General features: G+C 40.8%; 1 protein-coding gene across 1 annotated transcript; it reads right to left on the bottom strand.

Moving 5' to 3' along the window:
- Positions 1 to 5,824: 5,824 nt before the first annotated feature.
- LOC129202381 (uncharacterized) lies at positions 5,825 to 26,237 on the bottom strand. Its single transcript, XM_054815041.1, has 15 exons — positions 26,032 to 26,237; positions 25,457 to 25,519; positions 24,727 to 24,855; positions 23,404 to 23,521; positions 22,930 to 23,072; positions 21,980 to 22,147; positions 21,421 to 21,810; positions 15,893 to 15,949; positions 12,868 to 13,191; positions 12,167 to 12,217; positions 10,759 to 10,887; positions 9,856 to 9,973; positions 8,959 to 9,101; positions 8,525 to 8,680; positions 5,825 to 6,983 (listed from the first exon to the last, which is right to left on the bottom strand). The coding sequence occupies exons 1-15, from the start codon at positions 26,197 to 26,199 to the stop codon at positions 6,582 to 6,584; spliced, it is 2,559 nt and encodes an 852-aa protein (XP_054671016.1). The 5' UTR covers positions 26,200 to 26,237; the 3' UTR covers positions 5,825 to 6,581.
- Between the last annotated feature and the right edge of the window lie 1,699 nt (positions 26,238 to 27,936).

Here is a 27,936-nt window from a genome sequence, read left to right as displayed (position 1 = left end):
TTTTGTACACACAGAGACTATTCTTACAGATCTTCCACAAGTAACTTCATGGAACATCAGGTGAACAAACCAGCTAAAGAAACATTCATGGTCTGCAGGACAGTCATAATATACAATAGCAAGCATAAAGCAGTCGCATAATTTCTTTGAAATCAAAGAATGAACAGGCAATAAAAGAAACTGCTTTGACCTCTCTAAATGCCATGTGATTTTAAAACAGAAATCCAAAGTCAATACACAAAATGCCTCTGAAATTGTCTAGAACAAATTATGCTTCTGGAGTGAAGAGGTGGACTCCTTAACCCTTTTAGTTTTCTATGCAGGTGGAAAGCCTCTGAATCATCCGTAACTTTCTCCCTAATATAGTCCTTAGTCATCCCATTCAGATGAAGTTGCTAGTGCAATAATAACCGTGAAGACCTCAATCTGGACTGGTGCACTTATGTGCAACTAGTACTTTACATGGCATGGTTTGTAGCCCAGGCCAGTCTGCTACAGGCATCGCTATGCAGTGACAGTGCATTTGAGGAAAGGTCATTAGACCTTGCCTCACATTTTGGCCCATGACTGCAAATCTATTGAAGAGAATGAGCTGTTCCCTCACAGGAGCAGTATGGAAGCTGGTCACCACTGTTGTGAGGGTGTTTAGCTGAAAATGATATCACCATGCTGGTGGAAAGACAGGTCAAATGGGTGAATGTCTGTTCGTGGTGAATGCCTTTAATCACACAACTGGGGGTGCTGCCACAACTGCAAGCCGTTCCTGCGGCTGCTGCCTCTTCTGCCTTTCCTGCTTAAGAGTGCTTTGTTTCTGTTCAAACAAGCTTTAACACTCACAGCCATGGTCCATTGTTGCATACTTTACAGCTCAGAAGTCAAAGGACTAGACAATATATTTTACCCTGTCACTTCTAATTTTTGAGTATGCCTTGAATCTTTTTCCTTGACAATCAAATTGTCTAGCAGTATGCTCCAGCTCACCATATGGGAGCCACCTTGGCTGCATTTGTGCACCATCTACCTGAATCACATTTGGATTGTCATAGACAGGCTGTAACTTAGCAGCTACGAAGGTGTCCAGTGAGTCAGTACAGTTGTTTCATAAGAGCCAATTTGCTGCATTTATGTTGTTAGCAATGGCATGGTTTTCAAAATACTTCTGAGTTGAATATATTCATTAATGAAAGGAATTTTTTGTTTTGCAGTAGAGAAGGGGCAGCACACTCATCCAGAAGCATGTTCATGGACAACCCAAGTTACTGTTTCTGTTAGCATTTCTATTTTTTATTGGTCAAATGAGTGATTAATGTAAAGCAAGTTGCAGAAGCAACAAAATCATTCCACAAGTAAAAATCTTGATCGTGATCAGCCATCAGCACAGAATAATAAGGATGTAAGAGGTACTGCGTAGTCTACTCAGCAACTTTAGATCTGTCATGGAATCCAGTGAGATTAAGCAAAACTTCCTATAGTTGAAATGCTTCCTGGGATGAAAGATAATGGATTGCCCTGTCCAGCACAGCTGTGTAATGCAGCACAAACATAAAAGGATGTGTTTTGCCACATGTCCTTGTTTCGACAATGCTTGTCCCAAGAAAGAGGTCAGCTAAGGCTCTGCTGTCCTTTGCTCTGCTGGGCATTTCATTGTGGAGCTGTCCCTAAACCAACAGACTTTTGGACATTTGAGCCTTTCCAAAAGGATATGAAGTCCAGGTCAGCTCACAGACCAAAGCCTCTGATCCAATCATAACAACCCACGCAGAACTCAAGATTTTGTTCTCATCCATGCTGCTACTCTTGCCAGTAGGAGGGAGCATGTTGATTGTTTCATGTTTGTCTTGTTCAGAGTGACTGCCAGTGATTGTTCAGTTAGTTGCCATTGCAGACCTTGGCACTGTAGCTATCAACGATGGTTTCTCTCTCAGTTGTCCGGTAGGACAAAGTACAAATTACAAAGAAAATGAGGTGTCTGGTCAAGCTCCTTTGAACAGAGGCTCATAGCCCACCTGGCACCTTTCTGCAGCAGCACTGTGCCATTTGGAAGAGATGGGCATTGTTGCCTGCAGTGCTGCCTTGATCATTCACAGACTGTGACACAGATGTGCATACCTCACTGTTGGCAGAGTGGATTTCTCCAGTGAAGGCATCTTCAGAAGGATCCTATGATGACTTTGGTCACAAATTTCTCACACTTCCTGGATTTGCTCAGCAGTGCACGCCATGTCCAGGGTCTGCTGCTATACAGGTTCTGGACCAGCGCACACAGCAGTCCCTTTATCAGTCACCAGAGCACATGCGAAGTCCCTTATTCATCCCTCAAGTCCCTGGGATCAGCCAATGGCCGGGGTGAGGCTGTGCATGGCCTTACCTCACTGGGTCCCACAGAGTCAGCATGGTAACCAGGCCCTTACACCCAGCATACACATGGTGCAGGACAGGTGGCCACTGGCGCTGGCACAACTAGTTTACTGGCTGTGCCATATGGGAGCTTACTTAGCAGGGGCCCTTCCCACAGAGAAGACTGTGGCAGCCTGTGACTAGCACTGCTCATCTCACCGTGCCTGTCACTTTACCTCCCACCGCTAACTGGAAGGCTGCCCAGCGTGCCATTTATCTTGGCACATGCTCCCAGGAAAAAATAGCATTTTTCTTTTGGCATGTTTCCTGCCTCCTCTGCAGGAAAAGACTGATGGAGAAAAGGAGAAAAGGAGAAATGTCACTGCACAAAGCTCCATGCTATCTCGTCAGCTTTGCAGAAAGGTACTGGGGGTCCTAGGGTCACCAAGCTGACTGTGAGTTAGAAATGTATCCTTGTGTCAAAGAAAGTCAGCAGCATCATGGGCTGCATTAGAAAAAACATTGCCAGCAGGTAAGAGGAGGTTATCCTTCCCCTCTGCCCAGCGCTTGAGCACTGTGTCCAGCTCTGGGCTTTCCAGTACAAAATAAACATGGATGCACTGGAGCAGAACCAGAGGAGAGCCACAAAGATGATGAAGTGAATAAAACATCTGTCATGAGAGGAGAGGCTTGGAGAGATGGGACTTGTTACCCTGGGGAGGAGAAAGTGCAGGGGGGATGTTATCCATGTGCATAACTTACTTGATGGGAGGGTGAAAAGAAGATAGAGCCAGACTTTTTCCATTGAACAGGCAAGAGGGAGTGAGCACAACATGAAATAGCATAAATTCCATTTATACATAAGAAAATATATTTGTTTATGGGGAGGGAGATAAAGCCAGGTTACCCTAAGAGTCTGGGGAGTCTCCATCTTTGGAAATATTCAAAACCCAGCAGGACATGGTACCAAGCAACCTGCTGTAGCTGACCCTGCTTGAAGGGGGGAGCCTGGAATAGACAATCAGCAGAGGTCACTTCCAATCTCAGTTGCCCTGTAATTTTGTGCTCTATGTAGAGGAAGATCTCAAGGGACATGGAGACAGATTACTGCACATTAATGTGCAAAGAAAGTACTGTGGTGCAGATGAGACGCTTGGAATGGGAGTGTATGGCAAGTCCCACAGAGGAGCACTGTTTCCATGTTGCATGGGGACCAATGTCTCCTCATACTGGGAGGCTCTTGGACCTCTCTTTGTGCTTGCTGGAGGTGGGCACCAAGAGGTGCAGAAGGTTTCAGACTTTGTCTTGCCCCCCATGTGTTGCCTGCCAAGCCTTCCGTCTGGTGCTGCACAGCACTCTGTCAGAGAAACAGGGTCTCAATTCTTCAGAAAACAAAAATGCCAGAAGCATTTGGAAGGCTACGGCAAAAATGCCAGTAGCAACAAGGATGTTTTCAAGGTTTATTTATTTTTGTCTTTTTTCAGATAAAAGCTTTTGGAGCATTTTAATATTGTTAAAATTTTGGCTTTTTTTTTTTTTTTTTTTTTTTTTAAAGCAAATACACTCGGCTGCCTATTGGCGTGAGAACCAGAACTGTGCCTGGGAAATGAAACCTGCCAGGTGAAAGTGCAGAGGTGCTCAGGCAGAGCACAGGGTCCAGCTGGGCTCCTGGAGCACCTGCACCCTTCCACTGCATGCTTGCTTGGTGGGCGAGAGCACAGAGAGACTGAACAACAGGTCCCATCTCTCTGGGACACAGGAACGGCTGTGTCTCCCACATCTCCCTGAGGTTTTGGAGATCTGAGAGCGCACAGCAGGCATTCATTATCCCACCGGCCAGGTCTGCTACCCCCTTCATGGGGAATACTTTTCCACTTCCCGTTAAATATTGTGTCTCCTACCTTGTCTGTGGTGGCCAGAGCCAGGTCCTAGCCTTTGGTACTTTGTTGCAGGTTTGGTCCACTGTTCCTAAATTTGCACTTTTTGCTGCCTCCTGTTTTACCTTTGGAGAAAGGGGAAGCTTTGTACTTGCTTGTAAGCCTCATGGCTCCTTTGCTTTTTTCCCATTCCTTCATTTTGACCTTTTATGTCATTCAGGAAACAATGCTGGTCACTGAGGCATATCTTTGTACTTTAAACACTTTCCAGTTTAATAATCGTAGGAAGGCTAGTTTGTAACCCTTTTCAAGTCTTCTTATTGTTTAAGTGCACGGGCTTTTAAATTTAACAGACTGGATCAACTGCTTCTGGCTACAAGAGATGCAAAAGGTGAATAAACTGCTTATGGTAAACCTTGAGATGTTGAAATTTTGCATCTCTTGGAACTGTTCATATCACTTTCATTTCTAAAGAACAAAAAGTATACTTGGTAAAATAGCTATTTTTACCTATGAAAAATGTCTGAGTCTTTATCGCAAAATCCTGATGATATTCAAATAATGTGGATGTCAGACCTGCAGCACCTGCTGCTTTCCTCCACAGATCTGCTTTTGTCATACCACACTATGTGCTAATGTGGAAACAGCCGATATCAACAACAGAGTTCCTCCTCTCAAGCTTTTCAGTGGGGAAATGCTTTGCCTATTAGTTGTCAATCTACTTATTCTTTCTTATGCCTTTTGAGTTTTATGATTTTCAGATTATTTCATCGTCTAAAATGGCAGAGCTGCTGGAATAGTTGTTCCTTGAAATATTTATCAGGCTAATTGTCAGTGCATCTTTAATACTCATTGAAATTGCATTGAAAAATACATAAGAATAAATTAGTATCCCATTGGGCTATTTCTTGGTAATCTATAATACAGAGAGAAATCAAACTCTAGATATGTGCATTTATGCATTTCATAAATTCCTAGGAAACTTCATATCTACATGCTTTATTCAGTCTAAAAATAGGATTTTGTACTAAATGTCATTTTACTTGCAACAGTTACCAATGTAATGATATTTTTAAGGGTTTGTAGTCCAGAAAATTAATATAATTCTCATGACAAGCATTTGTGATTTTCTTTTATTATGTTAACAACAAAAAAATCAATCGTATGCATCAAAATCAATAACATATGATTAGAATGAAAACAGGACATAGTATTGAACCAATATATCCATATTTGCAAATGGCAATGGACACATAGGAAGAAAAAGACAGAGAATATTAGGATTCTCATGTAGTTCTACAAAACAAGACATGTAGCCTTGAACTATTACAGGAATGAAGAAGCCCAGCTGAATTCATGGAATAATAATGTACTTGAGTTTTGAACTTCACCTGAGGGCTTTCCAGGGCCTAACTGAAGTTTACTTACTAAGCAAGCTCAACAGAGATAGGGATTATTTTGAAAGCTGTGGTTTTTTCACATAACTCCCATGGAGAAATCAGATTCTTTAATACCATTTGCAGGATTTTTCACAAAAAACAAAATGTTCTCAAATTTGAACTGTCTTCCAATGTTTTAAACAAGAATTCAGAGAGCCCTTTTGCCTGGTGGTTCTCACTGAGTTCTGGATCATCCAGGTATCCATGTTTCAGGCTTTGAATCTACACTCTGTGAGAAGGCATAACTGCACCTACACAAAGCTCGATCTCTTTGCACTCTCTGAAGTGGAATGGAGATTCTCCATGACTTTGGAGAACCTCTGCAAGAATTTCAGAATTAGGTGAGGAACTCATGGTGAGAGAACAACTCTGTTGTTAGTGGACATGTACACCATTTCCCAACAGCTAAGTAAAAAAATCAAAACTTACATAGGCACCAACCAATAGCATAGCAGAATCTTATCCACAAGCATCTCCTTCAGTCTGGAGATCTCAATGCCTGTGTGTCAGGAACAACAACATGTATTCGTCAGCAGGATGCTAGTGGGGAATGGGATGACCGCAGCCCATGACTATCTATGTGATGGACTCCCAAAGACTTGGACTCATGCCTGCAACCTGTTCCTTGACTGAAAATCACTTGGCCCCTTCCTGGCTGGTGGGTGACTCTATTCTCTGTTGGCTCAGTCTTTGCTCAGCTCAAGCAATCCTGAAACCAGTATGAGAAGGGAAAGAAGTAAACATGCTTGCTGCTGTTTCCTCACCTGCAAGTATGTCTTTGTTATGGAAGCTTCCCAAATGGGCATTTCTTAGATTAGGCTTTCCACCTGGAGAAAATACTGAAGAGACGAGATTACGCTACAGCGTTATTGTAAAGGGGGTCTGTTGCTGAGGGGAAGGCAAGCGTTATTTCCAGCTCTTTCTTTCTTTAGGGGGAACAGTATCTACCAAAGAAGAGGATGCTGTTGGTTGGATTGTGTTTGATCAAGAAAAGGAAAGGATGGTCAGCCCTAAACTCTTCAAACTCAGAGGAATGTTTGATGTCTGCCATCACACCCGCTGAGCCAGCCATCTCAGTGCCCTCTTCATTGACTTCAATGTATGCCTCATGGATGGCCTCCGATATCTTCAGGCTCTCTGCTGAAGAGATGCCAGACAGGTTGGCTGAAGGGCTGAACAGGTCGGTCATACCCAAGGCCATTAAGACAGATGTGAGGTTATATTTTTCCTCAATCTTCATGCGCGGGAGGTACACTTTCACTCTCTTCTTTTGCATCACATTAGGACTGGTCCACTCCGTAAGTTTTTCAAAGCTGATTTTGTTCTCGAGCTGCAAAGAGAGGCAGGGAATGAAATGCCTAGGATGTGAATACAACTTCTTCCTACCATTCATTTTAATCAAGGCTGTCATAAAAACATCAAACCACAATGGTTTCTGAAGTGCATTGTATCAACATCCTTCTTGTAATTTATTATTTGTCTCTCCAGTACTGCCTGTGTCAGTGTCATTTTATTCAGTTCCTTACCCACCTGACATATCCCCTTCTGTCCAGCGAGTCTTGTGTCTCATGAGGCACAACCCAACAGTTTCACAGCCTAGCAAATCAGCTCGTGAAAGAGATAGCAAAAAAAGGCCATGAAAATTTACCTATAGTTGATAGTACCTAAGAAAAGCAAACTCTTCTACATCTTTATTAACTCTACTTTGTAACATAATTCCAAAAAAAATTGCTGAAAATAGAATAATAGATTATATAATGCAGGCTGCATCCCTTTTTCCTTTTTGCCTTTTTCCCTTTTTTGAGTACAAATATGTAATTTGATATCACATTGATAATTTTATTTTAAATGATTGACATTGGAATTCTGATTTTTTTGCTACTTCTTTCAGAAATCCTGCACGAAGATAATCCAGTCCACCTGACGGAAGAAAATTACAGTTTCGAGTTTTGATTTTCCCTTGTGTCTGTCCATTTTTATTTCCTCTTTGCCATTAGCATCATGCATTCACTCAGTTGTTTAGCTTCATTTTCTTCCAAGACCAAGACAAAAGTTTTATTTAATTTTGCACAGTCAGTAGATTATATTTATATTCTTACCTCACTGCATACTGGTCCCACTTTTTTTTTTCTTTAAAGGGTAAAACTTTTTTTTTTTTTTACTAATTTTCATGCATCTGGCGAAAACTGACTCAAGCTGACTTAAAGCATTTTTGTTTTCTTTTACTTTCTATGCTGTCCTCATTTTCTGTCCCTGTATGTTCATGGATTCTTTCTGCTGTTGATGTTCATCTCATTAGACCTGAGTCTCAAAGTTTTCATTGTTTGATGTGTAATTTCCAAATATCTTACATACATTTCCTTCCCATGTCTATTTAACATTCTCTGAAGTCTTACCTGATGAAGTGTTACTAATCAGTTAGGTTAGCTTGATTGATTTCCCCATTTCAAAATCAAGAAAAAACCCCTTGTTTTTCATTCCATGATGACATAATCAGAGCAATTTTTGAAACCAGCCCATTAGTGATTCCTGCAAAGAATGCCTAATTCTCCTCAGTTTTAGCAACTGAAATTACCTCTCAATGAAGAAAAACATAAATCTGCCCATACATACATCCTCTTCTGCAGGGAGGGCTACAGCAGCACTACACTCATTTACCTTCATTTTATTAGACAGAGTCCAGGGCTCTCCCCAGAGGCCAGTCCCTACCTGAGCACCCGGTAGCACCTGGGGGTCTTTTGTGCTCCCCTGCCTGCCCAGCACAGCGGGGGGGTGGGCAGCTGGAATGTAAATGGACAAGTCCCACTTCTGCTGTCAGACCTTTTGCTGTCCATTTACATGACTCTTCTGCTTCCCCTGCCAGGGCCATACCTGCTCCAGGCCAGAGATGTCATCAGGCAACAGCACCAACATGCTCAGCTCTCCACTGGCATATGGCAGCTCCAGGATCTTCATGTTCTCTGCAGGCACCGCTGCCATTTTGAAGGTACTGTTCTGACACATCATTTGCACGGGTCTGCTTTCTTGCTGCAAAAACAGAAATGTGAGACAATATGACCAGGCAGCATTTTTTTCTTTAGGCAGGCAAGAGTACAAGCTCTTTGAAAGGGACAGGACTCGATCTTCAAGCATGTTGCCTCTGAAGAAGAGCTGTGTCTCCGTTTCAGTCTGTTGCCTGCTGGCGCGCTCTGGTCAGGCACAGCTCTTGCAAACCTGACAGTGAGGGACGCAGCTGAATCACCTGGCCAATGACCACAGCATGTTGTCTGGCTTCCTGGCCAGAACCTGTGTCCATGCCCCCCTACCTTTGTCATGGTAAAGGGAAATTCCCGAGTATCTTCTTCTTTAAATGCTGCCTTCCATATCCCTTTGAAGTAAATGGCATTCACAAGGACCAGCACAGTATCGAGATCAACAGAACCTGGTTCAAGGATATCTTGGATCTGTCCTTTAAGGAAGAAGCAGAGCAGAGAGTGGTAAGGTTCATAGCAGTAGTCTTACATTTTAGAGGTCAATCGATATGCTGCTGCTTGACTTGGCTTCCTCTTCTTCAAAGGTCTGCATGTGGAATTCGGATTCATGAGGATGATTTAATACAGAATGACTGGCACCTGGCCAGACATTTCTGCAAGAAGACAGGTAGGTTCAAGAGTGGTATACATCCCTGGGAATATTTCTAACCAGTGCTTGGATTTATATAGAAAAGAAGGAACAGGAGAGGGAAGCAGCAATATACAAGTTCTGTTTCTCACGGTGCTTCTTTCTCACACTTCACTCTTGTTTTTCCTCCTACCTCAGTGCAATAAAGGTACACAAGTTCCCAAATCATTCCTTTCCCCGCCATCAGCCTAGTGCATGCATTACTTTCTCCCCTGGAAGCCCCCTTGTTATGCCAATTTTCTAGATAAGAATTATGCCAATATTCTAGATAAGCTGGGACTAACCTTGCATGAGTTAAGCTCTCCAGACACAAAAAGTGTGCATATAAAGTATGCATATTCTGGCACCTCTACCTTTGCCAGATATATTTCGTACACACTGTTACTGCCACACAGATGCAATCGAGTCATCCCTTTCCACAGGAAATATCCACTAATGGGGATGGGAGGAGGAAATTTCTCCTCTAATGTTTAGTCTTTCCAGAAGTTGTTCAAATACAGTTGCAAGAGGGAAGTATATTTCAAAATTTTGTCTGACCTTACCATTTGTCTGATTTTCCACCCAGGAATTAATGAGCTGTCTGGCTTGTTCTGATGCTGTTTTGAAGTTGACCATTTCCAGACCTACTCTGTACAGTTTCTTCACACATTTTAAGTAGATCTGTAAAGACAGCAATTGTAGCCACCAAACTAGTCATTTTTTAAAAAGAGTAGGAAGGTGAAATAAAATATGGCTAAAAGGATTTTTATAGTGATGCCATGGTTAGGCTGTTCTCATTGCTGGAAGAATCTACTAAAACTGGGCCAGAAAAATTACTCTGATACATGACTTTTCCAGATCTGACATTTTTATTACTTGACCAGTTAAGAGTATATGTTAGAAATGTTTAAACATTTTCTTGAAGAAAGCCTAATCCAAATCCACTCTTTCAGGTACATTTCAGAGTGTTTTATTATCATTATGTCCACTCCTTTAAAAAAAAAAAAAAGGCATTTTTCCTTATTTTTAAAGATAGGAAGTTTCTTTGATTTGGAATATTCGTATATTTTGTTTTGAAAATGTCAAATGAAAGATTTTGACACTTCCAAAAGCTGGTTTTGAATTAAGTTTTTCAAATGAAGAAATGTGCTGAAGTCAAATTATTTCCTGAAAAAAAACCCAACAAACAACCTATTAAAATGAAAAGGCTTTGGGGAACAAGGGGTGGGGGGATTACATTACCAAATAGCTTTGTTTATTGCTGCATTCATTTTTGAAGAGGGCCATCTTTTTGCCTGGAATTGTTTTCCATTCAGGCTATTGTCAGGGCTGCAGGAAAGGGAGAAGCCATGGAAGTTCCTACCAGTGGGGACCATTAGATTAACAGATCACCTGCTTTGGCTAGTCCTCCTGGATTACAGGTTTATACAGAGTTTAGCAAGAAATCACTCTAATGTACAACTCACCGGTAGGATTTGACATGTCTTTTCAGCATAGAGTCTGTTGGCAATATGGAGTGAATAATTGGCTTTTGGTGCAGTGATATCAGAGAGAAGTTCTTTAAACAGTATGTGGATATTCACAGACTTGCCACACTGAGTTGATGATAAGAAGATAAAAAAGTATAGCTGTTAGCTTATTTTACTAGGAATATAATTATTTATAAGGTGCAAATAACATGGGAAAACAGTGTTTGGACATTTGCAAATGAACATGTACTGCAATCTAAAAGCTCCATGGGAGGGTAGTTCAATGTAAGCAACTGATGATGTACAATTAACTCATAGCATATGATGACACTCATTCTAGGTGATAACAAGCAGAAAAATTCAGTGATGAATTTGAAACCGTATGGCTCAGGAGTGAGGTGACAAAGAGAAAAATTCAGATGTCAATGATTGCAACTGGCGAGTTGTCATAGATATAGAGCTTCTAGTTCCCAGCTTCTGCTTGGATTTTCATGGCAGCTTTCTGCTGAAGCTGCAGACGGGAGAAGAGTGCTAGAGGACAAGGGAGTCAGGAAGTGCCTCATAGTGAAAAAATGGATCAACTGTCTAATGCCTCAAGAATAGTGTTCCAGGTGACACAGGCTAACAACATGTAAGAAAAATGCACAATGATAAACAGTGGCTGGGACTTAATTTTATGAGAAGGAGAATTGTGTTAAACTGTTCCTTTCTAAATGCTTAACCAGCCACTAAATGTTCCAGCTGATATTACCTTTATCTTTATTAAAAAAAAAAAAAAAGGAAAAGTCTTCTTGTCCTTTGAAAGTCCCACCTTGTGCTCGTGTATCCCAAGTGGATAAGGACAAGCCAGGGAGCATGGCTCATGTTACTTTTAGGGGAAGCAGATTAACATGGAGGAAAGCACACAGGTGGTATCAAGGTACCAGTGCCCCTCATGGTTCTCTTGAGGTAGCAGTGGGAATTGAGGCTAGAAAAGTCCCTATAGCTTTTGGAAGAGTGTGGTTACTTTCCAGCCTTTGAGGCTTCTGGGCTCTTTTCTGCCAAAGCATCTTCCTGCCCCACTTCGGAGTCTCAGCTGCGAGTCTGACTGCTGTACCCTGGCTCCAGGTGCTGAGCCCCTTTCACATGCTGTCCCCCAGCAGCATTGGCAGGTGTGCAGATGCTCCTCTACACAAGACAGTAGCCCAGTGCCCAAAGCATCTTAATCTGTACTGCCACTTGTTCTGGTGCAACATGTGCAGCCTGTCTTGTTTTTCTGTTTGTTTTTTTTAAATTTACATCTCTTAAATTAAGAGCATTAGCAAAGGTTTGGGAAGGTGTTGAACCTACTTGAAGCACAGTCAGAACAGTCTGTTCTCAGTAGAAAAATGTGAAAGAGAAATAAATGTACCTTAGATTTCTGTACCTTGGTCTGAATAGTTCCTCCAAGTCCTGCAATTTTGTCAAAGTGAAGAACCTGCAATTGAAGGTAGCAATAGAAGAAATTAAGTACATGAATAGTCACTGATATTTGTGTTGAAACTATAGGTCTGGACTAGCCAGGTCTGATCAGCACATAGATGAACTGTGAAGTTTCATGTGAACTTTAAATCAGGTGGGTTTTTTACTGCATATGCCACATTGAAAATTTGTGCCTATGATCCTCAGCTTAGATCCCTTCTTTCCCAGTTAATGGCATCAGTCTATAAACTAGCTACAGCCTTACTGTATTGTATTTATAACTGTCACTCTTGTTTTCTGAATGTTTCATCTTTTGTATGTTACAGGTTATCCTTTCCACCTGGCAGGAATCAGGTCAGTGAGATAATATAAACTGAAGTAAGAGACCTGCCTTAACCATTCTTCAAGACTGCTCTTTCTTAATGGAAACCAAAGGCTGTTCTTGCCCTTCATGGGGAAAAGCAATGGTAAGTGAAACCTCAGCTCCAAATCCAAACCTCATGGTTTGGAATGCCATGCTTTTTCTGGGCAGGTTTGAATCCAGTGCCAAATGTGACTGTGTGACTTTCTCCCCTCAACTGGAGAAAGTCCCAAAGATGTAAAGGGATAATCTGTTGCTGTGTTGAACGGGATCAAAAGGAGTTTGTATCCATTTGTGTAACTTACCTTCTCCATCTGATACTCAGTGTTACCTCTTGCTCCCAGGTAAACCATGGCCAAGGCTGCAATGATGCTCAGGGGGGAATAGAAGATGTTGTCGTTGGCATGGTGGACTTTCAGCTCTTTGAATACATCAAAAGAAAATTCTGCATTTGCTGCACTGATGGAGCCCATTGTGAAATCAGTGTTGTCTGCAGCAAACAGAAATGCAATTGTATAGTAGTGATATGTAGCACTTGTTTCAAAAAGTACTGTCAATAGCCCAGAAACTGCTAGTTCACCACTGGCTTTATGATGCTGAACCAATGAATGATGTGAAGCCTGCAAATTCTGTGATCATTAGAAATATCGTAACTCCTGACCCATTTATCTCTGAATGCATGTTTGTTTTCTTTCAGCAAGACACTACCTCATCATAAAGATAGTATCTTGTATTCACCTTTTAGGAAATAGATAGTTTCATCCATCCTTCCATATGATAAGTATAACACTGAATGCATGAGTTTCCCTATGGCCATCCAGAGGACTCTCAATGACGTTTAAGACAATGCAAACTTCGTATTTCATTTCTTCTGTGGCTGCTCCGGACCATGCTCTCGATCTTTAAATCAAATGTAGTCAACTCACTATACTCTTACTGTACTTCTTACTGTTACTTAGTACAACCAGCCACAAATTTGGAGGTTGCTTTCCTGTAGTTTATAGGAATAATGGGAGTAAGTTGGTCTGTAAACCCAGCCAGTTGCTTAGATGCTGAACTATGGATTTAGGAGGGTTCTTTCCTGTAGTCCCGTTTTGGACATTTAATCTCTGCTGGTGCTTTTTTGTTGAGAAAAAGCACGAGCATATATATCATAAATACAGGTTTTGGCAGCACAGCTTGAAACAGTGTAGAGCTGCATTCATGCAGTCAGATGTAAGCCCTATACATGCAAATGATTGTGATACGTTAAGGATATTCATTGAAACCTGCAGTTATTCTCTCTTTTGAATCTGAGACCAAGAAAGTTGCATACTGTTCTTCTATCTCTAAAAGAGTTAAAGTTGGAGGAACAGCAGCATATCCATACTTTGGAGCACATGTGGTTGATTATGTGACCTGAGAGGCATCTGGCGCTCATGACTGTGGAAGCACAGACTCTGTGAATCATCATACCGTACCTCACCGGTGTTCTCCTGAGTGAGATTGAGAAAAGAGAAATACCTTTATTCCCAAAATAATTATTAAAATTATAAAAAAAACAGTTTTAATGTGACACCAGATTTTCAATGAAAAGAGATATTTCTACTCAAAGCTGTGGTGTACAAACACTCCTATTTTGCACACCTAAAAGTATTTGACAGTCAAACAGTACAAGATATATTGATAAGGCAAAGTAAAATTACTGTATATGCTGTCTTTTTACATAGCTGTCTTATACTTACCTTAAAGTTCTTAAATATAACATCACTCTTTTTTTTCAATATTAAAGAATACAAATTAGAAATTATATTTTACTTGGAGAAATACTTACCCCACAAACTTCAGAGAGGCACGTAATAATCCAGCTTGCCAGCTGAACCTAAACAGATTCTCTGAGCTCTTGGTGATATATATTGTACCATTTGAGACACTCCCACTGCTAGCCTTCAAGGAGCGATCTTTTGAGTCACTACCTTTCATCATGACCCTTTGATTCATTGCACTTTGAAACATTGAGTAGACCAATGTTAAGCTGGTACTCTATCATCTGCAGCAAGTCAACCTTTATGTATTGAAGTAAAATTTAATTTAAAAAATGAATTATTTAAGCTTTTGCTGTAACTTATAAGGCTGTACCAAAGCAATTGGAGTTCAAGCCTAAACCTATGTTTCATACAGTTCTTCTGAAATTACACATTAATGTGATTGGGCCATATTAGGTAACTAGAGCCAAATGAAAAAGCCATGCAAAAAAAGCCAGAGGAAAAACAGTGTTAAAAATATATCCAGAGAAACATAATACATTTTTAATAAACCTAGCTGTAACATCAGATCTGTGATTCTCACAGTAAAGTGAAGTTAAAGATCCCATTACAGGAAAAAAAGACCTAGTTGTAGTGCAGTGATTTGGGAGTGAGCAAACAGTTCCCACCACAGGTTATCATTAGTGAGCATCCATGGACATAGCTGAGGAAAGAGTCTTCTATTACCAGGGAGTGCAAAAAAGTGCATCAGTCCCTGAAAACCTAGCTGTTTCTCTTCTTCTCACCTATGAGGCACAGTGAGTACAGCAAGCACTGTAACACAGTAGTCCCACCAAGCGTGAAGGGAAAAGTGAATACAGGGCTAACTGCTGAAGGTCTGATATGTATGCAACAACTCACTACATCATCTGTGCAGTGGAACACATCTTCCTCGTGGACAGTGACCATTTGATGTTGCCAAATTAATGCAATTCCAAGCAGAACCAGCTACAGGATGGTCATTCTAGTCAGAGGGTTTTGAAATGGATTTTTTCCATGTAAGAACAAATCCACAACTTTCTGTTTATTTTCCAAGGCCAAAACAGTACTGAAAGGTGTTTTGGTCTGCCAAAATGCAGAAGTCTGTTCCTGGAGTCCAAGGACTGGTGTGGTTTATAGCTTGTACTTGTTAAAAGCACAGCCACATCTATTTCTGTACCAAGGTGAGGCCAAAATTTTTTACCTGAAGTCAAACTATAGGGTCTACAGCATACATGTGAAGGAGGGGAGAAAGGTGCTGAATAGAAAGCATGTTTTGCTAAAACTTTGTTTTGATGAAAATAGTCAGAGCAGTAGTGTTGAGGTGAATTAGAGGTCTGGGGGTGGGCATGGCAGAGGAAGAGATTTGAGGAACAGTCAGGAATTACATATTTGCTGGCCTGTAAGTCAGACCCCAGAGTATTCAGATATTCAGAAATGGATTTTAACCAGCCAGTAGGATTTAAAGGATGGCTGAGGGTCACCTTTAATTTTCATTCTCCCCAGGTCATGGCAACAAGGCCCATGGTACATGCACAGGCCATTCTCATAGATCTTCCATACCTACCTTTTTACTATGGCAGGTGAATAAACTACAGAATCTGTCTGCAGGAACATTCATGGTCTGTTAGACAATCATAATGCACAATATCAAATATAATTCAATTGCAAAAAGCTATTACTCTTTAGTGAATAATAGACTTGATGAGCAGTAAAGAAACAAACCTGGCATCTGTAAAGGCCATAGGAGTGGATAATAGAAATCCCAAATTTGTACATATTAACTCGCAGAGCATACAGCAGTAGGTGCACCCTCTGTGAAAGGGAAAGGCAGCTACTTTACCCTTAACAGCGTGTTTTGTTTTGTTGAAATGCAGACATGCACGTGCAGAGCCTGATAATTGGGGTGGCTTTCAGTTTCCCAACTCAGAATGAGCTTTTCATCTTAGGATGTTATAGCAGTGATGAGGATGGGAAAAATCTAAAGACAGCTTTCCTCTCACCTTGTTTACCTTATAGCTGTAGCTTTTACTTTATCCTATCAAACTGTCACTACCCTAGGGCACAGGCTTTGTGTGGAAAGAGCTGTAGTGTGTCTTTTCTTATTGTCCCATTTTCACACATTCACATTAGAGTTCCAGCTACTGGTCAGCAGCTGCTCAAACATGCCTTTGGGGCTTTCACCAAGAGCTTTCCTGGGCACCCACACTCCTTTATATGTTCTGCTTCAACATGTTTGTCCTGGTTGGATATCTGTGGAGCGTGCACGTGAAGGACACAGAGGGCCAGCTCTTTGCCTAATGCCCAAGATTTTCTCAATAAACATTTTGTTGCACCAGCTTCTCTAGAAGAAGGCATGTAGATGTTTCTGGTATGTTCTCCCTGCCAATATATTTGCCTTCTTTGTACACTCTACATTTCATACCTCTGCAAAAGCACGATCACCACAACAGTTCTCCACACAGGTAAGCTGGTTGAACATCTGATAACTGCTCAGTTTCTGAATTAGGCTAGCTACACTGGTGTAAAAAGCTACTTTGTCAAGGCAAGCAAAGTAGTTTAATACACCCAAAGTAAATGAGCTCATGGAAGAGAGGAAGTTTGGTTCTGCTAGTAGTCATGGATGGGGCAGTACAACTTCTCCAGAGAGAAGTCTGTCACTACACACCCTTGGTTTGTTTTGTATTTTTTTCTACACTGAATGTTAGTGCAAAAGTGGTTGCAAAAGCAGCCTGTGAGCAGCTGAAAATTTTGATCAGAATGGGCTACCAGATGCAGTCATCATCAGTCAAGTGCTCTTTTGTAACTTGGCCTAGTTAGGGCATTGGACTTGGGGAAATCAGATGCTTCTCCTGAAATTCAAAAGCTAAGAGTGTAATACTGTAAAGCAAGACAAACAGGTTAAAATCTGCTCCATATCCATGTTTGTGCCAAGAAAGAGGTCAGCAAGGATTCTGCTGTCCTTTGTGCCTAAACCAGTTCATGGTGTTTGCCCCTCTTCTCCAGTGTTGGTATAATCAAGGAGATACTAAGCAGCAGAAAAAACAGCTCTTTCCAGCATTTTGCTGTTCAGATTTTCACATTTGATTTCCTATGGTTGCTCAGCAACTATTGTGCAACGCTTGGGGGTAATGTTTGCTTATGCTTTGGATGGCCTGTCCATCTGCACAATGCTCAGCAGAGGCTATACTGGCACCTTTCAATCACCTTAAATGAACTGAGATGTGGCCAAAGAAGTCCCACTTACAGGATTTCAGATGGTTTTTTTTCAGTCATGGTATTTGCCATGCTGGAGATGATCTGCTCTGTGTGGTGCACACACAGTCTGAGGCAGACTGTCATTGGTATAGGTGCTAGCAACTTTTAAGACAACCAGCTCATTTTATTAAACCTCTGAGAGAGTCAGTGTGTCAGGCTGGCAGTAAAGTTAATGCCTAACGTGTCCTTTCCCCTTCAGAGCTCATAGTAGCTGGTATGTCAATGTGTATTGTGTTCGCACAGCAACCCAAGGTAGAAGGAGGCCAAGCACATCCACCGGTCCTCTATGGCCCTTGATTGCTGGTTGGCTCTAGCAATAACTCAATTTGTTATAATAAAGCACCAGTAAAACAGTGACTTTTGTTCTGCTGCACACGCTTGCCAAAAGAAAGGAAGAAGCTTGTCCAGTTGCCACTCCTCAGGTCGCCAGATCGTGCTCACTTCATGCAACAGTCTCATGCTCGTGATGCTCTCTGGCAAGTGGTGCTGCCCTTTGCCTGCTGAGTAGCTCATCTGTGCAGCCTCTGAAGGGACCTTTCTTTTTCTTTGTAGTATTAGATCCAATAAATGGCATTTGAAGTGATACCTTACAGAGTCTGAGTGCCTTTCTTACTGGGATCATAAGGAACCAGGACATCCTGGTATAAAACCTGCTGTCAGTTCTAGTTTGAAGGAAATAAACATTAGTCTTCATATGGGAAAAAAGTACTACTCAAAACTGCTCTCTTCAGCTTTTTCAGTGACAACCCAAAAATCTTCCTCTGCTCTTCTTGTCCATCCATTGCAAATCTTTTGAAGATATAATAACAATTATGTTATACATAGATACTAAGAAATACTTTAAAGGAAAGCAAAATATCAGAGAAAACTGAGGAGAACGGCAGCCATCAGAGGGATTAGAGTCCAGGGGACAGGTGAATACGTAAATTGAGAGTCACTCAGTAATCAGACCATGGAAAGACACAGATCTCTCTACTGTGGGACAAATGGGCATTATCTTTCCGTGGGTGCTCATGCAAATAGTATTTGACTTCTTTTGCTTTGCTTTTTGGCAGTGTACATATCTGTAGGCTGTGAGGAATGCCGGCGTGGTTCAGCAGGCTGTGCAGCAACACTCAGCATCAAGCCTGTCCTTGGGGAAGAGGTAGTGGCATTCCCTTCAGCATTGTGTCTTCTCCAGGCACCATTTGGAGGCTCTGGCTTTTCTCTGCCCTGCAGGCTCTGTTGTTTGGCATTGCACATTTACAGTCTATAGTTCTGCACAGGAGAAGCATTTGCTGCCAGAGTAGAAGGTTTATTTTTAAGTAAACCTCTCTGATTTTGCAGGAGCACTGCCCTCTACACTAGGAGCTGCTACCACTACAACTAGCAGCAGGAGGCTACTTTCCAGCTCCTGGTTGTTTTCACCAGATTTTTTATATGTTTTATAAATTAAGATGGCAATTAGAACAAAGGTTATATGAAGATAAAATATATATATTTTTATTTATACTATATTTTGTTCTTGTTTTCAAAATTATCTAGATATCCCTGGAGCAAGTTTTAAAAAAAATAATACAAAGATCATAAGTGACTGCTTCTGCTGTAGTAAGCTAAGTGGCAACCCTTGTTTCAGCCACACCTTCTCTTTTGCTCACACACAGAATTCCTTTTCCTGTTGTGAGACTCATGCTCTTCAGGATAATATTTTACAGCACTTGCCTTTATTGTATATGCTATTAATTGTTTTTCTTTTACATTTTATCTGAAAATATATAGGTCTCATTGTGCAAGCTAATACATTCTAACACTGTTCATTTCAGGGTTTTTTTTAAACGTAAGTAATTTGTATTTGAGACAAACCAGGTATACACAAAATACCGATGACAGTCATTGAAAAACATGCATGGCTATTTTTTGTATACCCTATTCATCAGAAGAGCCCACAGCCTGTTTGATGTTCTCTTCTCTTACCAGGTAATTGATATGAAAATTGTGCCTCTACTGGTAATTTTACTATTTCAGGCTGTGTTTCATACTGAAATTGCAGCCTTATGAGACAGCTCCACAGACTATCATCAGTCTGCTTTATTTAGCAATTGATTTTGTGTTGAGTAATGTAATTTACTGTAGTCTTTCCTGCATATCTCAGCATTTGGAAGAGTACTTTGAAACCGCAGTTCTGAAATGGCGCTAGTGTGCTCCCAGCATTTACCTTCTTCCCCTCAGTGAGCAACAGGAAAAGGAGAGTGAGTCATCAAAGACGTGGAATATTTTTCCTTTAAAAGCAAGGATTTTCAACATTGCCTGCTGCCAAACTGGGCAGGCTGCTTTCTTCTCTGTAACCCCTTGCTATACCTTCCCACCACCTACTCCACAACGTCCAGGAGGTTGTTTAGGGAACTAGGTCATCAGCAAGCAAATTAACTTTACCACAGATTTTTCTCTTGATTTACATCCCAGAGAACTCATCATCAAGGCAGGCAACTAATAGTGGTGGTGTAGGGGAGGGAGCAGAAACACATGTAAGGAAGGAGACGAGGGGAGAAGCATCCTCCTCCTCGATGGCATTAGACTGGCTCAACCATGTCGGAAAACCACACTCTTAATTCCCTGGTAAAATCAAATGCAAGAGAGAAGCTCTAAGTGAGGTTCAGGGTTTACCTATCCTAATAATGAGTTTTCTGGTGCCTAAACTTAGCATGATGAATATTTAAAAATGGGAAGTAGACTTCAGTGTCACTTACATTTTCGAAAGGATTACCATTATTTTTACTTGCTATATGGACTTGCTGTCCACTTAATCCTGTGGACTACTACATTCTGTATTTAGTTTGCAGTGGTTTTATTATGATAAATGGAACAAATACAGGGTACCCATCTAGATACCAACACTATAGATTTTTTTTAATTAGTTTTGTATGCTAATGAGAAATAAAACAGATGGAACAAGAAACTCATGGTATGAGAGACCTGTTTTTTAGAAGTGGGAATGGCTGATCACTGCTTAAAGTTTTATATGGGAATTAAGTGTCTAATTCACAACCATCCCAGAGCAGGCCTTGTCAGAAAAGGCCTTCCATTATTCTGGAGCCCTGTTTTTGTCACATGGAAGTTTATGAAGAAGTTGGAAAACTTTCTACCACATACAGAGTTTCTCACAGGAAAAAAAATAAGCAATGGGTCTGCCCTGCTTGAGAACAAGCAAAGTTACACCAAAAGAGTCTTCTGTTTTCTCTGCTCTCTGAGAACAAATTCCAAGAGTTCCAGCTGTAACCCTGACCCCAAATCAACATTTAAAAGGGGGAGGTTCCACAGAAATACTTTGCTACTCCCATACAAAATGGCATTTTCCATGTCACCTATACAGAGGTTGGGTAGGTAAAGCTAAAAGAGACCGAGTACCTGAGTTTATCCTTTCAATGCAGATCCCCATCCTCCTGTCTCCTTCATGTGGGAGAATGTATCACTCATCTTTAGAACACTAAAATCATGAGTTTATTGGAGGCATACTACATTAGGAAAGGCTCAAAATAAGGTTTTCTGCGCAGATGTCTCTAGAGGCCTAGAGCTCTTTGGCAAATATCACATAGTGTATCTTAAGGTAGATGTCATTTTAGTGAGGCCTCCTAAAAGTAAAACATGCCTGAAGTTGATGTTAGAAAGGAAATAGTTAAGGTTTTTAGGTTTTTATCTCTAATTTAGCCTTTATCAGATAGTCTTTATACAGCAAATTAGCACATTAGGATAAAGCCTAGCAAAAATGTGTTCGTCTTTTGTCCTCAGTGCTTGCAAATGGGGATGTTAGTGGGGAGAAAGATCTAATTCCAAAATAACCTCCACTTAAGGGGAGGAATATCTTCCAAAGAAGAGAATGGTGTTGGTTGGGTTGTGTCTGATAAGGAAGAGGAATGGATGGTCAGCTTTGAACTCATAAGAAATCGGGCGACACAGAGGCACTGCAACAAGCCCCATGGCACCAACTGCTTCAGTGCCCTCTTCATTGACTTCCAGGAATGACTTCTGGATGGCCTTGGACACAACCAAACCATCTTTTCTTGAGATTCCTGACAAATCAGCTTTTCCCCAGTCAAAAACATTCATCATTCCCATCTCCTGGAGAGTTTTGTTGAGAACATAACTTTCCTCCATCTTGAACTGAGGCAGGTACACCTTCACTCTCAGCTGTTGCATCCTATCTGAGCTGGTCCATCCTGCTACTTTTTCATATGTGAGGGTGCGTTCAAGCTGTAAGGAGGTATTGATAATAATGATTGACACCATAATGAACAGAAGGAAAAGATAATAAGGTTCAATTTTTCCCACTTGTCTTCTGACCACATACTGGAACAATGTTGAAGTACTGCTCTGTTTACAGTCTTTTACATATGCTACTAGAGAGAAAAGGAGGTATTACCTGTTCTAGGCCAGTAAAGTCTTCACAAACAACTTCAGGAAGAAGAATGAACATGCTCAGTTCATTATCAAAGTATGGGAGCTCTATCACTTTCATTTTCAGTTCCTCTATGATAGCCATGTTAAAATAACCTTCTTGAAACATCATCTGCACTGTCCTTCTCTCATTCTAGAACACATGAAACATATTAAACAGAAAATACACAAATTATCACCATGGGTTTAATTGGTTCCAGTATTGAGATTCAAGTTCAGTCCACAAATATTATTCACACTGGTCATGGGTTTAATGGACTTGTAGCTCCAATGAAGTTATCCATTTTAGAAGCATAAAACCTACTTTTCCATTTCTAGCAGTGCCATGTGACTTTACTCACAACTCCTTCATTACATCCTTCTTTTTTCTGGCATCTCAGATGAAGAAACTGATGCATCTGATGCAACCATGAATCTGAATTCTTTATGAATAATGTATACATCCTCCTGAGATAATTTGTCTTTAACTCATTTTTTTCCTGAAAACAAACACTATTCTGTTGGTAAATAGTAGCAGAGGAACAGAATCCTCAAATTCAGACCCAAAAGCAGACTATTTTTGAAACAGCATCATTAGTTGCAAAATCCCCAACAAAGTTATTGCATGTGCTCAGTGACAACCAGGATCTCAGCTGCACAGGACCCACTTCTGATGTGAATTGATAGAAACAGTTGCATATTTGGTTATCAAATGGGAAAGAATATCATAGAATCACAGAATGGTTTGGGTTGGAAGGGACCTCAAAGATCATCTAGTTCCAACCTCCCTGCCCTGGGCAGGGACATCTTCCGCTAGAAGATGTAGCTTTCTATTAAGAGAGATAACAGAGAGGAGGAAAGCTCCCATCTGTTGTTATAAGAGACAGATATCTGATTTCCATCCCCCAGCTGTTTCAGTTCCTGCCCATACTGTACCTTGTTCAGTTGGAAATATGTTTCCTTAGTATCTTCTTTCTTAAATTCTACTGCCCACTTTCCTTTAAAATATATAGCATTGACCAGGACAAGTACAGTAGAGGGATCAATAAATCCAGCAGAAAATAGGTCTTTGATTTTACCTTTTAAAATAATGAATTAGGAAGAATTATTACTTTGTTCAGGCAATCAGCTGCATTTGACTATTAATAATTATTTCTGTAAATCTGAAAAGTAGTATAATGCTATCAGACAAATAACAAAAAGTTATGTAGAGCTTTTGAAGCCAGAAACTCAAGGCGTTTTCATGCTTCTTTGTACATTTATTTTCTATTGAGCAAAAAAATGCTGTAAGTGTTTAACATATAAAAATATCGCTACCTTTGGAAAAAAAAAACGGAAACTGAAATTCAGACACAATATTCCTAACTGGTTCAGTTGGAAACCAAACAACCTGCACATTTTCTTCTTTACCTTTTGTCTCATTTTCCACCCAGAAGTTAATCTTCTCTCTGGCTTCTTCTTCAGTGTATTTAAAATTGACTGGTTCCAGTTCTGCTCGATAGAATTTCTTTGTGGAATCCAAGTATTGCTGTAAAGTACAAATGACAGAAGATTATAGCAACATGATGATTTTTATAAGACAGATAATTTCATGACTTCAGGATAATTCCATGTAGTAGATCAGCAAGAAAGAAATGAGTAAAAAAGGTACATATAAGAAATTCATTGAAATAATGCAAGCATTCAGTTTTTAGAGAGAGATTATTTGTAAAAAGCATATTTGCAAATGTATTTTTCTGTATTTTCAAGCTGTACTGAGCAGCAGAAATGCCTCAGCAGAGCAAAAAATATCTAAGATCAAAACCTGGTACCTTTCTTTAAGCTTATATATTATTGTTATGCTGCCTGTCTTCCCCCAACCACCAAAGAAAGAAGGTTGCCTTATTTTGAACAAATAACTGTGATTGATAATATCACAATGAGGGATGTGGGGGGAGGGTGGGTGTAGGTGTGTGTGTTTTACTCTGTGTAGTTATATACACTGTAAAACTTACAACTTGTATTAAGTATAAAGCTTTTCCAGGCAGCTGGTTCACCTTTTACTGTCCCTGAAAATCTCTCTTTACCTAGAATGCAAAGTTTTGGAAGCAAAATGAGATCTTGACTTGAAAAAAGAAAGGTGGTTACAGAGATAAACCAGCGCTGTTTCTAGCAATATTCTTACAAACACCCTAGGTCTGGTTTCCTGAGGAAATTATTTGTATGCACTTGCATTGCCTGGGCTGTCAGTGTTCCACAGGCACATTCTGAGATGGTCAATTCCATGTAAATTAGACTAATTGACAAAAACCTCAAAGATGCTACTTTCTTCTAAGCTTTGTTTAAAAAGGCAGCAGGAATCAGTCGCATATTTGCAAAGACTCTGACGGAAAGGTGGAAGAGTGAGTACAATCATTTTATTAGAAACAGAGAAGACACTGGGGGAGAGAAAAATCTTCTGCTGGTCATAGAGCTTTGTTCCTTGGACAGAAATGATGCAGGAAGTGCCAGCTCTGTTAGACGCCGAGTGTGCATGGCAGGGATATGCCAGTGCTCTGCTGTTCCCCACATCTAACCACTGGGCAACTGAGATGGAAAAGTTCCCTGACTGCAAGAGCTGTGGAGTGCAGTCACTTGGCAGCACACCCCGGCAGCGCCGTTGTGTTTCATTTCCCTTTGTACCTTACCATGGAAGAAATTCAGCTGAGCTCATAACTCCCAGGAGCTGTTAAAATGGACACCACAGCCACTTACCTGGAAGAACGGGTAAGTAATTTCTCCAAAGAGCCTGTTGGCAATGGTGAGAGAGCAGCCTGGTCTGGGTTCACTGACTGCAGCCAACAGAGCCTGGAACTGGGAATGGACTCCTCCAACTTCTTCACACTTCAAACAGGAAAACAGAAGTTTCATGGCAGGCTTGAGCTTTCCTATGCAAAGCTGGTGAATGGCAGCCTCTCTCTGTACGAGAAGCCTGACTCCACCCAGTTGATATGGGCATTGGAATAAAGGCACCGGGACGCCACCTCCAACTCACCCTGTACCATATGTACCGAATGACAAAACAATTCCCCTTCAGGCCTGCACTAGTCCACCTCCAAATCACACTGTATCCTACAGTGATGGCTCTGTACACACTGAGCGAAATTCTGCTGGCTTAGAGCCTGGGAGGAGCAAGCTCCAAGGTGCCTTTGGCATGCCCTGTAGACAAACCTTTGCAGGTGGCAATTTAAGCACTTATCACATTTTAGATTGGTACTGCTGCTTTGGTTAGAAACCTGTAATGGGAAGGCTTAGCTGTTGAAACGTGCAATCTCACAAGGCCTCTTGAACGACTAATAAAAGAACAGTAATAAGCAGGTCTGCAAATCTAGTCAGAGAGGCTGGTCAGCCTTGCCGTGCTTTCTGATTAAGGGATTGTTTGCGAGGAAAAGGGCTGACAAACCGGCACCTATTGCTTCATCTCAGAGCTGCAACTGTGTCTTACCTTCTCAGGAGGGTATCTGTTTCCCTGGCTTGTACTGCTCAAAACTTCGCTGAAATGAAATACCTGCAATGTAAATGTTGGGTGAATGCAGCTGGGTGACACTACCTCAAAGCTGAAACAGAGAGTTACAAGTCTATCCCAAAACACAGCCAGACACAGTCAATGGGGAAAATCCTGTTTGCCCTTTATCATGAGATCCTTGCAAGTGAACGAGAAGGTTTTGTAGAGGGTGATCTCATGAAATGTTTGAAATCTTTCTTCTTAAGAAAGAAGACTTTGGGTATCCAGAGAAAGCAGAAGACCATATCAAAGGGAACCACCATTTCTGAGCCCTCGAGAGTGGAGGGATACCTCCAAAACACTTTCTTTAGCACTGATGTATTAATTGAACAATCAATTACTGTAACAGTGTTTAGTCTGAAAAAGTTTGGTATTAGGAATAGCATAAAAAAGGGTATTTTTAAAGGGCACTCTGTGTACATCACTTGGATGCTTAGGAACTATATCAGATGGTACTATCAGCGTCTTGGCTCACATCCTGCCACCGTCCCCTTTTTAGAGCAAAGGAAACCCACCTTCTCAATTTCTTTGAGTGTGTTGCCCCTGGCTCCGAGGACAACCATCCCAAAGGCAGCTGAGAGACTTAGCGGGGAGAAGAAGATATTTTCATTTCTTTTTCTTTTGCTCAGCTCTCTGAAAAAGTCAAGACAGAACTTGGCATTGGCTGCACTGAGAGAGCACATTGTGGTGCTGCAATCGCCTGCAATAAGGGAAACAAAGATTTAGGCTTCTCATCCTTACAGTTGCTAAGCTTAGATGCCTTGGTAGAGCACTGTAAGGTTTTCTGCAGTAGCATGGCTGAACTGTTCAGCACTTCATGGAAGAGTCCTGATGCACCACATCTGGGATTTCACAGTGAATCTGAAAACCAACACCTTGAATGGCGGGGGAAATACATTTTCAGAAACAGTATTCTGAGTTCAGCTGTTTCTCCAGCTCAAACAATAGCTATGGCTTTGTCACGTAGTCCTAACTTTGTCCTAACCACAGTCCCAGCTCACCTTATGTCCTGATCTTTCTTGCCTCAAGTCCTCTAGGCATAGCACTTATTAATCACACCCCTTGATTATACCTCACTCTCTGTCTGTCTCTAAAAACTTCGGGTGTATTAATCAGCTGTGCCTCACATATTGTGTCCTTCTAAGGCTGGTTGCTTAACAAACATTTGACAGAAAATTGAACTACAGGTAGGCTCATTTAGCAAGATTTTCAACAAAGGCACATTGTGTATTAGTGGAAAATTCCAGTCACATTTTTTATTTTAACTACAGCTTTACCACTTTTCCCAGATATACTTTAGTGGTGATCACACTTATTACTAGTAGGTGATCTTGAATGTTCTGCAAAATTTTTCACATCTTACACCTAGGACAGAATTCCTTTCTTATGAAGGCCTTTTCCCAGTGTCTTCATCCAGTAAAGTGATGTAGAGGCATCTGGTCCCTTAGAAAGTCAGTTTAGTATTTTAGAGTTTCCATTATTTTAAGTCACTTTTGTTCTTACCGAGTCTGAATAATTTTCTCCACAGATGTAGAAGATACCTTTCCCCCATTACGCAAGAAGAATTAAATTATCCATATAAATATTTAAAAGATGGAATGGTGTAGAAAGATTATGCTCTCACAAATTATCAGCCTGGGTCATGCAGGAGTGAGAAAGGTTTGGTTTTAATCTTCTTTAGAAACACACTTGGTAAAGCTATTGTACAAGTTAAGCACAGCTTCATCACACAGCCCATACATTTTAATGCATAGCATCTTGAAAATATTCTCACTTCCTCAAAATGTTATGTACAGTATATATGTGCTAAGCAGATATGTACATCTCTAATGCACATATCAGTCTTTAGATATTTCATAGTTATGTCATTTGTAATATGAAGGTTAGAATTAAAGGTCAGGGAGATATTTACCTTCTTCTCAGGACTGATGGTGTCAACTTGGCTGCTGAGCTTGATGACAGGGCTTCTGGAGCAATGGGATATAAAGCCATTGCCACTCCCAGTGGCAGCATAATTTTCGCTCATGACGAATCACATTCCTGTCTGTTGCAACCAGTTAGTATAATTAGGGGACCTTTTGTGGAATCTTGAATTTTTCCTTATCCCTAGGAGTTCAAAAAGAAGTCACAATTTTAAATGCATACTGAGATGTAAAAAAATTCTACCTATTTATAAAAAAGAAAGTAAACTCCTAGAAACAAAGGAGGTTTCAGGGTTTTTACCTGTAAAAAAATAAATTCTGCAATATTTGATGTGTGTTGCTGTCAGAAGTGGCACCATTGAATGCAAATGCATATGTTTTGTAATAGAAATTAATTTTTAAAACCTGTACAGGTTGCACAGTAGGAAGAGACAGAAAAATATAAAATACGAAAGTATCTGTTTGGCCAATTGTGACATAAGGTAGTGGTTCTAGAGT

Source organism: Grus americana, chromosome 2, assembly GCF_028858705.1.
Source record: "Grus americana isolate bGruAme1 chromosome 2, bGruAme1.mat, whole genome shotgun sequence".
NCBI lineage: Eukaryota > Metazoa > Chordata > Aves > Gruiformes > Gruidae > Grus > Grus americana.
The sequence above is the reverse complement of the archived record's forward strand: the minus strand, read 5'-3'. Positions and strand labels throughout refer to the sequence as shown.

Bases quoted from the DNA above. Each gene is read 5' to 3' on its own strand.
- LOC129202381 (XM_054815041.1), bottom strand. From the start codon at position 26,199: ATGTGCTCTCTCAGTGCAGCCAATGCCAAGTTCTGTCTTGACTTTTTC. The intron at 10,888-12,166 runs GTACAGAAATCT...TCATCAACTCAG, and splicing joins GAGGAACTATTCAGACCAAG to TGTGGCAAGTCTGTGAATAT. The intron at 9,102-9,855 runs GTAAGGTCAGAC...TCTTCCTTAAAG, and splicing joins GGTGGAAAATCAGACAAATG to GACAGATCCAAGATATCCTT.